This window comes from Helobdella robusta (assembly GCF_000326865.2).
Source record: "Helobdella robusta unplaced genomic scaffold HELROscaffold_3, whole genome shotgun sequence".
NCBI lineage: Eukaryota > Metazoa > Annelida > Clitellata > Rhynchobdellida > Glossiphoniidae > Helobdella > Helobdella robusta.
Genome location: NW_008704501.1, coordinates 8,287,774 through 8,300,409, shown reverse-complemented (window position 1 = coordinate 8,300,409; position 12,636 = coordinate 8,287,774). Strand labels below are relative to the sequence as shown.

Sequence of the window (12,636 nt, the reverse complement as noted above, 5' to 3'; positions counted from 1 at the left end):
CTCGAGCTAGATAAGCTGTCAGTTCGACTTTCAATCAATTTCTCATCAAATTAAATGATTAAACTTGCGATTTTTTAGCAAAATTGTTTACTAATTTATTGAAAAAAACCTAAAAAGTCCGACAGAGCATGCACAGCCGATGAGAAAGGTTGTAGATTATATAGACCCTTACCATAAAACTCAATGGCAGAGAAACATTCAACAAGAGAGGCGGCCCTGTTGGACCATCGATCCAACTGATTTGTCTCATCATCCAACCCTTATCAACAAAATTAAAAGTTTTTATTTAAAAATTTGATAAATTTGGCTTAAAGTCTAATTTTTATTTATAATCAATTTCATTAATGTTGATTTTTTTCATATGTTCGTTCGTAACAACATCGCAGTTGCTAGCCTCGTTAGATAAGCATGTGTACATACACAAACACACATACACAAACACACACGCACATATATAAATATACGCACACATACACAAACACACACTAACAAACAAACAAAAAACAGATGAAGATAGTTACAGTTCGAAGACTAGACTATTCGTAGAGAAGCTAAGAACCTGTTCCATCATTTACGATTTTATGGAAAACACGAACTTGGAGAACAAAATGTGCAAGAAGCAAATTATGAGTGAAATCCTCGAATATCTCATCCACGGCCGAAATGTTTTAACGCCAGAGCTCTACCGTGAGATTGTCGATATGGTTAGAGAAATAAAATAAAAATTCATTTCTTGGAATTTATTTTTCTAAATTTTTTTTGAAAATCTGAGAAAAAGTGTATTTTTTAATTACAATTTTCAAAATATTGATTTAAAAAATGGTTATGTAGTGAATTTTGTGTGAAACTTATTAAAATAAACCAGCGCGTTAAATCAGTATCAGTCCTGTTATATAACTATATACTTACTTAATTTTTTCTAAAGAATATTCAAAGAATTATAACAATTTATGTAAATATAATCTCCTAATGAATATGCATATAATACAGGTAAGCAAAAATATATTCAGAAAGCTTCCCAGCTCTGAAATCATGTTTGATGTAGAGGAGGATCATACCTTCTATGACCCATCATGGCCACATTTGCTCGTTTGCCCGTTACATCAACATAATTTATTTGCATATTAATATTTATTTGCATATTAATTAGGGCAGTTATGATTTGTTAATTAGTGTTTAGATTGTGTATGTTATTCATTCATTTGTTCGTTTGTTATTCACTTGTTCGTTAGATGATTGGTTCATTCATTCATTTATTCATTCAATCAATCATTTGTTTGCTCACTCGCTTGTTCGTCCTTTCATTCATTTTTCGTTCATTCATTTATTCATTCATTCATTCATTCATTCATTCATTCATTCATTCATTCATTCATTCATTCATTCATTCATTCATTCATTCATTCATTCATTCATTCATTCATTCATTCATTCATTCATTCATTCATTCATTCATTCATTCATTCATTCATTCATTCTGCAGTTATCTTACGAAATACTGACGCAGTTTTTGTACCTACCTGACTTCAAAACATCTCTGGCCCGTCATTACATCAATGAAAATTTCATCGACCAAGTGTGTGTTTGTTTGTTTGTGTATGTGTGTATGTGTTTGTTTGTGTATGTGTGTGTGTGTACATATGTTTATGATTCCTAATGTAAATACGTATTCGTGTACTCATGTGTTTTTACCTACACGTGTCACTACAAATTATAACAATAATCATCATTGTGATCGTAATAATAATAATTATTCTTATTATATAATTATTATTAATTATGAATGTTATATTACTTGAAACATACGCAGTTCATGGATTTGTTTCTAACACGTGATGGGCGGGAGAGGGTTACGCTGCAGAAGATCCTCCTTAAAATATACAGAGCCTTCATCGTCCTCAGGCCTTACATAAGAAACAGATTCTATGAGTGTTGTTGGAGGTCTTGGAAAAATTTGCCTACCTGTCTCTCTCTTTTTTTCTCTCTCTCTCCCTTCCTCTCTCTCTCTCTCTTTCTACTTTTCTCTTTCTCCTCTTACTCAGTTGTTTTTCTTTCCTTTTTCAAAGAACATCGTACGTCTGAATGGCCTATGACAAATTTATTTGCAGGTACACGTTTGACGAAGTCTACGTAATTGGTCTACCGGATTTGATGCAATTTTATTCCAAGTAGGATTCGGAGTGAAAAAATATATCGTATTTAGATAAGTTTTGTTCGTTCATTCATTCTTTTGTTCATTCATTTGTTAATTCATTTATTAATAAATTAATCTATTCATTCATTCATTCATTCATTCAAACTCAACTTATTGGCTCATCCATTAATTGGCTCATTCAATCATTCATTCATATATTCGTTCGTTCCTTCGTTCATTCGTTCATTCATTCATTTACTCACCTAGCATAATACCTGGTTTTGTGTTCCCTCTGGAAGCTGAGCACGAGATATTTTTCACTAACATCTTTCTACTGCTGCATTGCGGTGCCATGTATCCCCACTATTATAAAAGGGTACCTTATTATTATTATTATTATTATTATTTTATTATTTTTTTTTATTATTATTATTATTTGACTTTTATTTTAAATAAAGAATTTTATTAATCATTAAAGTACCTCGACTGCATATACGAACTGCTTTTGAAAAATCCCAAACTCTACGAAAAGGTAGGCTTGTGCGAATAATAACAACAATAATAATATAAATAATGATAGTAATAAAAATATTAATAATTATAATTATATAATAATAATAATTATTATTATTGATTTATATTAACTAAAGGTTGTCGATGTAATAATAAAGTATTGGCCAAAAACTTCTTCCGCAAAGCAAGTTAGTGTACCATCATCGTCGTCGTCATCATTATAATTTAATAATTATATTATAATTACTATCGTTATAATTATTACAAACATCATCATCGCTTTCATCATCATCGTCATCATCAGTTGTTATTTTTGAAAGAATTGAATGATTTACTGACTGATATAAAATCAGAGGAGTTTGAGGTCATATGCATTGACTTGTTCACTCTTCTAGCCGATTGTTTCTCTAAACCAAATTATTATGTTCGTAAATAATTATTTATTTTAATTATATAAATATTATTTGATAATAATAATAATATAATTATATATTATATATATATCAGCATAATATTTTCTGTTTCATTATTATAACAGTTTGCTCATAGCCAATCACTGTCATGCTTGTTGTCGATTTCTTAAGACAAGTTCACACATACACACACACACACACACACACACACGCACACATACACACGCACACACACACAGGTATTTGATGGGGCCCTGGATGTATTGAACAATCCGACAATATGCTCCCTTATAAAAACTTACACGGATACTGTCTATCCTATAATAGTTCCGGTTTTATTGAAATCTATGGAGGCCATTCACGTGCCGAATAAGGTTAAAATACAAGCAATTATCACCAAATTTAGGAATGATTCTGAAAAAGATTTCTCGTTTTCGTTACTCAAATACGAAGAGTGAGGAATTTTTTGGTTTTGTATTTAATTCTTTTTTCTACATTTTTGCAATTATCAAACTTTAAGTTTCATCGGGCATTACGGCGTTTCATTTGTTTAATGATTGATTTAAATGTAATGTAACTTTTCAAAGTCAGTAATATTAATAAAAGCTTATTAAGTGAGGATATTAAAACATTTATTGACAAATGTTGATTTAAAAATTTAAATTTAGCCGAACTAGAAAGAGCCCAATCGAAGAAGACTTTTGGAAGCATGTGGAAGACATGGCAAAGAAGAGGCAGCATCTGATCAGACCTGTAAAGAGTCAGAACAAGGTAACTCTAGACGAAGATGAAAATATCTCAATAATTAAAGTCAACGAAGAGAATCAAATCGATCTCTTCCCCCACAAAGTGCTGCCGAATTTGAACATGGAAGCAATACAGAACATAAAACCGAAAAAAACCAAGAAACAATCCTTATTCTCTCAGGTTAGATCAATTTTCGTGTCGGATATGATCACGGATAACGAAGATATTGAAGAGGACGGCTTGTTTGTGGACAATTTTTCTCTGGAAGAATCGAAATCAAAAGATGGGGATGAGGAGGAGGAAGATGAAGAGGAAGGTAGTTTCATCAGTTTGGAGTCTGAAGTTTCTGCAAGTGATGAAAAATCCGTCTTTTTTAGATTTGGTTGCCCTGAAACTTGAATAACTTGAAAAAATTACCAAATTTGTTTTATTAACTACTTTTTTAATAATTATTTTCCTACGTGCGCACTAAGCTTATTTGGTATAAAGATGTGGTTTTGTGTGGTATTTGTATTTTTTGCGCGTTGTACTCACAAACTTGGTTAATTGATTGATTGATTGACTGACTGACTGATTGATTGATTAATTGATTGATTGATTAATTGATTGATTGACTGATTGATTATATCACATGTTAAGGTCTCAATTTCTACTTGTTAAACTCGTTTACTTGTCTTTGCGAATTTTTATTAACTGTTCTCCGGTAAATTAACGATAATATATTTTTTTAAATTAAATAAACAAAGTTCAAATTTTTCTATTTTCACACTAAAAAAATGATCAGGATTAAAAAAATGAACGTTTTGGTGTTAATTCTTTTTATAATTACGGTTGTCATTGTAGGATTTTTGTACAAAAATCCTTCAACTGTCTACAACTATTACTACAACAATAATAATAATAATAAAAATGATAACAGTATTAATAATAATGATGATGATCTAAATTTCAAATCAAATATAATGTTTAGAGAAAATGACAAATTAAAAATACGGACCCCAGTGAAATCAAACCTTGATGATCAACATATTAATAATAATAATAATAATAATGATAATATTGAAAATAATAATAATCATATAAATAATGACGACGATGATGATAGTAACATTAATAACAATCGTAAGAATAATAATAACAACAAATCAAAATTAGGGACAAGAGTACAGTCCCCACTCATCGAAGAAAGTAACGATGAGAATATCCCCTTGGAGTATGTGGATTACGGTAATGATAATAATTATTCAAACGATTCAAATAAGAAGAAAGATACTAAAAAACAACAAAGGAACAACAACACTAATCCTAATTTAGATCCACCTAATATAAAGCCAGTAAAACTTTACATAAATTCTCACAAACAAATAATAAACAATCCAAATAATGAACAAAAACAACAACAAACGGCTAATACCACAGATAAAACAAAGGAGCTGAAAGATTATGTTGACTTGAGTGCCGCTACACCATCCTATCAAACTTATATTGTTATTCATAACGGGTATGCTTCTTATGTTTCTAGCAAGGGCGATATCTATCTCAACATCCCCCACACTGTGCCAAAGCAGTATTATACTTTCACATCAAAGAAGTTAGTTTAATTTTGTCGTATTATAATATTTAGATTAGTGATGCCAGTGATGTTTATCACTATATATCATTGATTAACTAATTTCAACCTCAATTAAAATCAAATTTCATGCTCATCCCTAGTCTTCCGAAGGACCCGATGATGAGACCAAGCCTAGGGAATGGTTTCATTGGTACCGTCGTTGATTCAGAATATGTTCACATTAGTGGTTTTCACGTTGGAAAGTTTAATGAAAGTCATCGCGCCCCGGTGCCTTCGACTGTTTTGTTTGATCTCTCCGTAGAAGGAGGAGTCAAAAGAAGTTCGGGGATTGTCAGTCATAAGCTGGATGTTTCTAAGGGTTAGTGTTAAATTTGATATACACACATGCGCACAAGCAAATGAATAATCACACACATTCACACATAAGCACATCATTTTTATTCCTAATTTTAGGCATCTACACAAAAACTCACGAGTACAGAAACTTCATGATCCATAAAAGAATCTACGCTCATCGGGAAATTCCAAATCTGCTGGTGGCCGAGATTGACTGTGTCCGAATACGAGCTGATGTCGGAATGCCTACAATTAAGTTGAATCTTACAAAATGGCAAGATTCTGGTGAAATTATGTTTGAAAAGGAGCCAAATATCCTCCCCAATACTAGGTATTGCTGTGTATATGTACATAAGTATCTTTGTATGTATGTAAGTTTGTATCCATGTATGTTTGTTTGTTTGTTTGTTTTGTTGTTTTCTTTGATAATGTAATTTCTTTCTGTTTTTCTTGCTCTTGCTTTCTCTTTTTTTCCACTCTCCCTCTCTCTCTTAATCTCTCTCTCCTCTCTCCCTCTCTCTCTCATCATCATCACAGTTTCTCACTTATTTAGTTAGAAAATTTTTCTTTCTTTCTCTCTCCTTTTTTTCTCTTTCTCACCACACTATCTCACTGATTCAGTTTGAAAGTTGGAAGATCACTGGCTCCGGAAACAGTGGGTATGGTTGATGTAGATTTGAAGTTGTTCGTTATGTACGATCACTTGCCAAAAACCTTGAAACCATCGAAAAAAATGTTGAGGTTGGTTGGTTGGCTGGCTGGCTGGCTGGCAGGTTGGTTGATTGGTTGGTTGGTTGGTTGATTCGATTGTTTTACTGGCTGGTTGGCTAGCTGACTGGCTCGTTACATATAGGGCAGTTTTTCAAAATTTTTCAAAAGTGCAATGTATATAATCACCGAAAGTAAATATTTCATGTACCCAAATTAATTACAACCATATTAAAACATAATTACGAATAAATAAATAATTAATTTATTTCCATAATTTCTAATCATAACATACAGAAGCAAATGGGTGTTCTTGACTTCGTATGCTTTTAGTAGGGAGGAATGCTTACGTTCTTATAATATGGGTTTCTTTTTTTATGTCTGTTTATTTCATCTTTTTAATGATTGGTTGGTTGGTTGGTTGGTTGGTTAGTTGATTGGGCCGTTGGTAGATTGGTTAGTTGGCTGATTGGTTGGTTGATTGGCTGATTGGTTGATTGACTGACTTACAAACTTATTAATTTATCACTGAAATAACCACCATCACCAAATCATTATCATCATCACAATCGTCATCATTACCACCATTATATTCACAATCGTCGTCATCATCATCATCACAGTCGTCGTCGTCATCATCATCATCATCATCACCGTCATCATCATCATCGTCTCCAGGGAAAGACATGATAGCTGGTAAAGATGGACTGATTGTGTCACACGTTAATGCTTGGAAAGAGATATGGAAATCTGGTGAGGGTGATGATGATGATGATGATGACGGTGATGATTATGGTGGTGATTATTCTTACGCATCCAATCACAAACACGAAGGTCGGGTTGATATCGAGGTCAAGGGCGACAAGGCTAACAATTACAACTCAACACTCCCGTCTGTCATGTACTCCTCCCTCTACTACATCCTCAGCTCCTTGCCGCTACAGTTCAGTCCATCGTTCGTCGGAGTTTCAACCTCGGGTCTGCCGTACGGTGGGCCTCACATGGTAAGGTGGGGATCTGCTTGGCAGGATGGGTGGTCGGCTCTCCGTGGTTCATGAAGAGTTTCTTTATAATGAGAAATTGTTTTGTTCGTGCTTTAAGTCCACGATGTTCGTGTTTCTGCTTATTTTTGATCTGATGTTATTTGCGTTTAAATAGATAGAATGGCAATTCATATAATCTATCTATCAACCAACCAGCCAATCAGAAGTCGAGTGACAGCTGAACAAGAACTCTTCTTATCTCCACTGCTCCTTCTGCTGCACCCAGGCTTGCAGTTGAACCTGCTCCTGTCGAGGAGGCAGATTTTGTCTGGAGCTTTTAAGAACGCTGAACTCAATAAGCAGAGAGGTGTTGTTTATGCATTTGAGAGCGCCTACACTGGTTTGTCATTATAAAACTGAATTTTTTTAGATTTTTTTGATGATTGTGCTTTGTGCTTTGATGATGAACTCAATTTTGTCAAATATGCTCAAACCTTTTTCGCATATATACTTATTCACATGTACGTACGCACACGCACATACACACGCACGTACACACACTCACACAGGTGTTGAAATGAACGCGAACATGTCGCGTGGTGTCTTCTCATCATACACGTCTGCCAGTGTATCATTCTCTATCCTTCAATACATCTACGCCACCAACGACACCGACACAATTGAATCGAAACTATCTGGTCTCGTATCGAATATATCGGAGTTCCTCCAGACCCGAATGCGAATAAATTCAGATAACTTCAAAATCGATATACCGAACGAAATACCGTTCGATAGTTCGCACGGCCCTATCACGAATTCTCCTCTGTCAAATGCGCTCATCAAATCGGCCATCTTTTTGCCGACTTTGCTGAAAACTTTTCGCGGGGACTCTTCTCCAATTTCACCATGGATTCTTGAAGCCGAGAATATTACCGAGTTGAAGGTTTTGGATGAGAGCAAAATGATCTACGCTCCGTTTGACGAGTTTGGTTAGTTTATTTCTACATGGATGGAGTCCTTCTAGAAGTGTCTTGTGTTTGTGTTTTACGATTATTTTTGAATCATAATGTTATAATATTGATAAATTGTTATATATCCAAAAGATCCTGCTAAAGATAAGATATCAGAGGCGGATGTGTTGATGCTGAACTATCCACTACCATCGTTGCTACCAAAGAAATCCATCTTTAATAACCTGAACTACTTCAAAAAAGTTCGTAATTTGTTGGTATTATTGTCAATGTTGCTCTGTATTTCTAACTTTTTTAAATTACTACAACCGATAGTACTAACTAATCCTTGTCTCGTGATTGTTATCGCGTTTTACTTAAAATACGTTTTATCACTACAGGTTGATAACTTTTTAATAGTAGTAATAATGACGATACTAAAGTTAATTAACCTGATTAATATTCATGAAGATCCTGTCGACAGAAGCCTCGCCCATGACGATATGCTCAAATCTGATTGGCTATCTATCAGCCAATGAGAAACAGTCTGCTGACGATCTTCTACACGTTCTGTTAGAACATACAAGATATCTCAAATTTAAGGTTAATATTTATTTTTTAAAATCTTATTTGGAGTTTTTAATAATAATATTTTGAGTATGACGTAATTTTCATTCATAATTTTGCAGTTGGAGATACATTTTGTCATCTTATACAGTTTTATTTCGAATCCTTGAATGGAGTATTGCGATGTCTTGTCATTATTCGTCACACTATGAATAGCTTACGTGATATAAATTTTATTTCCGTCTATTTTTAACGATAGATTATTTAGGAAATTCAATTTCTCCTGGCAGACGTGGGTGAGTTACGACCGCGAAAACCGGCGCATCCCTAATCACATTCCCGCCATGGCGGGAATGCTTCAAGTCGTCATCAACGGTTACCTGGGGATTCGCCTGCTATCTGATAGGCTGAATTTAAATCCGAAGTTACCTCCCACCGCCAAATCCGTGCACCTGATAGGTCTAGATTACCTGGGTCATGTTATGAATATTTATGTGGACGAGAATGAGATAATCATTACTTTGATCAAAGAGCCTAAGAATGTTGGCGATGCTAATGACAATAGCGACATCAATAACGATAATGATAAAAATAAATTGGTTTTAGTTAAGGATATTCACGGCGAGATACGCGACTTGAAGTTGAAGAATTCTATAAGATTTAGCATATCAAACTACACTATAATGACTTTAAGAAACTTGAAAAAACATCTCTAAACAGTGTTCAAAATAATCCGCGATGTCTTTACATTCTTGCTTTTACTTTATATAGCTGGTTGGTTGACTGATTGATATTAATGATTGATTGAACAACTATATCAAGATTGGATGAATGACGGACGAACGACTGAATGAATGAGGTTGAATTTAATACATATCTCTCATTCCATTTTGTTACTTACTCTTAATTAATTTGTCTTCCTTAATTGTTTCTACAAATGTTTTGTTTGAAATTTTTATGAAATATTTGAAAATTTTGTTGAAAAAATTATTAGTATTCTTAAAATAATCAAGCCACAATTGATCTACAGTGTCCTTCGTACCTCATGATAACGAAACGGTATCATGATAACGAAACGACATCATGATAACGAAACGACATCATAATAACGGTAAAACAGCATGCTTGTGATGGATTAAAATATCAAAGACTTTAGCAAATGTACGATGGGTAAAAAGTTAAAAAAATAATTCAAAAAACGAAAAATATATCCTTCGTATTTACTAGATGAATGGTGTGACACACACGCACGCAGACAAACACACACATATATATATATAGTACTGTATGAATTCTACCGAATTGTAGACATTATTCAATTTAAGGTTTGTCTTTTCAGTTTTTCTTACTAGAATTTTCGGGAAATAGTTCAATTTATTGAAAATAGAATTATATTCTATTAATAATAATTAATATATATATATATATATATATATGCGTGTGGTAATACAATATAGTAAATTGCAATAGAAAACAAGGATTGTTTTGAAGAGGCCAAATAACATGGTAGAAAAAGTGAGTTAGGTAAAAATGGCTTCATGTTACGCTATTCTATGTATTGTGGTGTTGTTCGTTCCTGTTAATTTGTTTGAATTGCCTATTTTGTTTATAAATAAATAAGCAAATATATATATATAAATTTATATATTACAATAAATGTTATTGAGATATAAGACAACAGATTAAAATAATAAAAGTCTAACATCAAGACATGTATGCATGGTTATGTATGCATGAAACAAATTTCTTATAAACAATTGGGATGAGAAATAAACACGATTGGCAGACTGCACTGCAATAATAGTAATAATAATAATATTACTGTAATAATAAACATTATAAACATAATTTGTTACACACATGCACACACAAACACGCGCGCACACACCCACAAGCAAACATATGTGTAATGTTCAAAATCCTAAAAAGCTTGGGATTAACTTTAGAAAAAAATGTTTACATAGTCTTATGTCATCACATCATCGTAATAATAAAAGCCACAACCATCAAAATCACCATCATCATGTCCAATTTTTGTCATCTCCATGTCCAGTTTTTATCATCATCATTATTATCACTAGCATCATCACCAACGTCACAATCGTCGTCGTCATCTCCTTTTCATCTTAGGTAGTAACCAAATTTTCATCGTAATGTAGAAGATTCTTCTCTCTTGCAAAGTGTAGCAGCTGCTTCCTGTTTTTTCGTCCAAAAAACCCAAAAGATCAAACAATTTATTTTTAAAATTTGAAATTTGATACTTTTAATAAATGAAAATAATTCACAGACAAAAAGAATTTACATTAAAATCTAAAATCAAGCAACAAAAAACAGATCATAATAATCCCTATCCGAATGCAAAACTCCTAATCCCTAACTTACCTGAAAGCATCATTTGAGAGCACTCTTTTTCGAGCATCTTTTACGAATCTGGCGGCAGTTATTGGCCCCCAACGCTTGTAGACCATAGTGTAAGCCACTGCCAGTACCCCACTCCTGTTTATGCCCATGACACAGTGAATTAGGGCTTTGCCCTGGGAGTCCTTGGCACTTTCGATGGCCTCGTACGCTTCGTTGAAATGTTGCAACATGTTGTAGTCTTCCTCATCCTCTGCCTCAAACTCTACATATCTGGTTTTGTGGGGTTTTTTGATTAAAAGGCTTGTTTTTAATTTGTTGATTACAAAAAATTTGAGAAAAATTGATAACCAGCTTATCTAAGGCCTAAGCTATATGTGACTATCTTATAGAATGAAACATCATTTTGACAACATTAATTGATACAATATACAACTCTTGAAATAAAACTGTTATTATATTCAAATAATTTGTGTCTTACTTACTTTTGTAACGTATTACCATAGTACTTGGAACCAGTACATACATATGTGGATGCACAGTTGATAACGTGGGTTATTCCTAATTTCTTGATTAAATTTTTATCCTTTGCCTCATCCTCCCCACCTAAATATAGGAAATCAAACACCTTAGTGCAACCATAAGGGAACCCGTAACAACAATCAAGAAGATTTTCTAGTTTAGTGTAGTAGAGATTGAATTCTTGATCTTTTTCTTTTTCATCTTAAATTAATTTAAATGTTCGACTATTTAAATTAATTTAAAATTTAAATTAATTTAAATTTTAAATAAAAATCAAAAGAAGATGAAAATTAAAAAAATTGATCTCTGTCAACTTCCTTCTTCTTGACCTTTTAACTTTATGTCCATTCTAAAAACTAATCAAATCAAATCCTAAAAATTATTTACAATTTTAATACTTTTAATTAAATATAAATTACAAATAACGAAAAAATTAACTATATTATAAATATTAAATAGACATTTTTTTAAATATTTTTGTTGAGTTGTGCCGTTGTTTCGCATTCTATTTCGTAACCGGACATTTTCGCCACCAATAATTTTGACACTAGAGTTTGAGAGTGCATCATTATAGCTAAAAAATCAAAGGCTTAAGAATAAGTTTGTTTGATGAAACTTATTTTAACAGAAAGTTAAAACTTATAATATTAGGATAATTTCGGTTTATATATATTGTCTGCCTTTAAAGTCCTTTTTCATAAAATTGTTGCTATTTTTTCTTTAAATTTGCGAAAACTCCAAGAATAGAATATTTATTTTTTTATTCACGTTTATGCTATATTATTATATATAACATAAATACCATTATAGCATTAGCACAAGCTTTATTTAT

The 12,636-nt window shown here is 32.6% G+C and overlaps 3 protein-coding genes across 3 annotated transcripts; 2 read left to right on the top strand and 1 right to left on the bottom strand.

The window, feature by feature from the left end:
• Nucleotides 1-533: 533 nt before the first annotated feature.
• Nucleotides 534-3,518, top strand: HELRODRAFT_65543 (hypothetical protein; the record flags this gene model as incomplete). The annotated part of the gene is made up of 10 exons (XM_009021783.1): nucleotides 534-704; nucleotides 991-1,089; nucleotides 1,484-1,576; nucleotides 1,811-1,929; nucleotides 2,109-2,168; nucleotides 2,402-2,510; nucleotides 2,613-2,666; nucleotides 2,785-2,835; nucleotides 2,952-3,071; nucleotides 3,300-3,518. Coding segments are annotated over 10 exons (1,095 nt in total), but the record flags the coding sequence as incomplete, so codon positions are not given.
• A 1,065-nt stretch (nucleotides 3,519-4,583) lies between these two features.
• HELRODRAFT_161910 (hypothetical protein) lies at nucleotides 4,584-9,640 on the top strand (the record flags this gene model as incomplete). The annotated part of the gene is made up of 12 exons (XM_009021782.1): nucleotides 4,584-5,398; nucleotides 5,521-5,738; nucleotides 5,834-6,047; nucleotides 6,338-6,451; nucleotides 6,722-6,789; nucleotides 7,103-7,183; nucleotides 7,259-7,428; nucleotides 7,624-7,807; nucleotides 7,977-8,396; nucleotides 8,511-8,620; nucleotides 8,829-8,960; nucleotides 9,215-9,640. 12 exons carry the CDS (start codon nucleotides 4,584-4,586, stop codon nucleotides 9,638-9,640), a joined length of 2,952 nt encoding a protein of 983 aa, XP_009020030.1.
• Nucleotides 9,641-11,302: 1,662 nt separating this feature from the next.
• On the bottom strand, nucleotides 11,303-12,152 carry HELRODRAFT_161909 (hypothetical protein; the record flags this gene model as incomplete). The annotated part of the gene is made up of 3 exons (XM_009021781.1): nucleotides 11,303-11,555; nucleotides 11,768-12,005; nucleotides 12,134-12,152. 3 exons carry the CDS (start codon nucleotides 12,150-12,152, stop codon nucleotides 11,303-11,305), a joined length of 510 nt encoding a protein of 169 aa, XP_009020029.1.
• Between the last annotated feature and the right edge of the window lie 484 nt (nucleotides 12,153-12,636).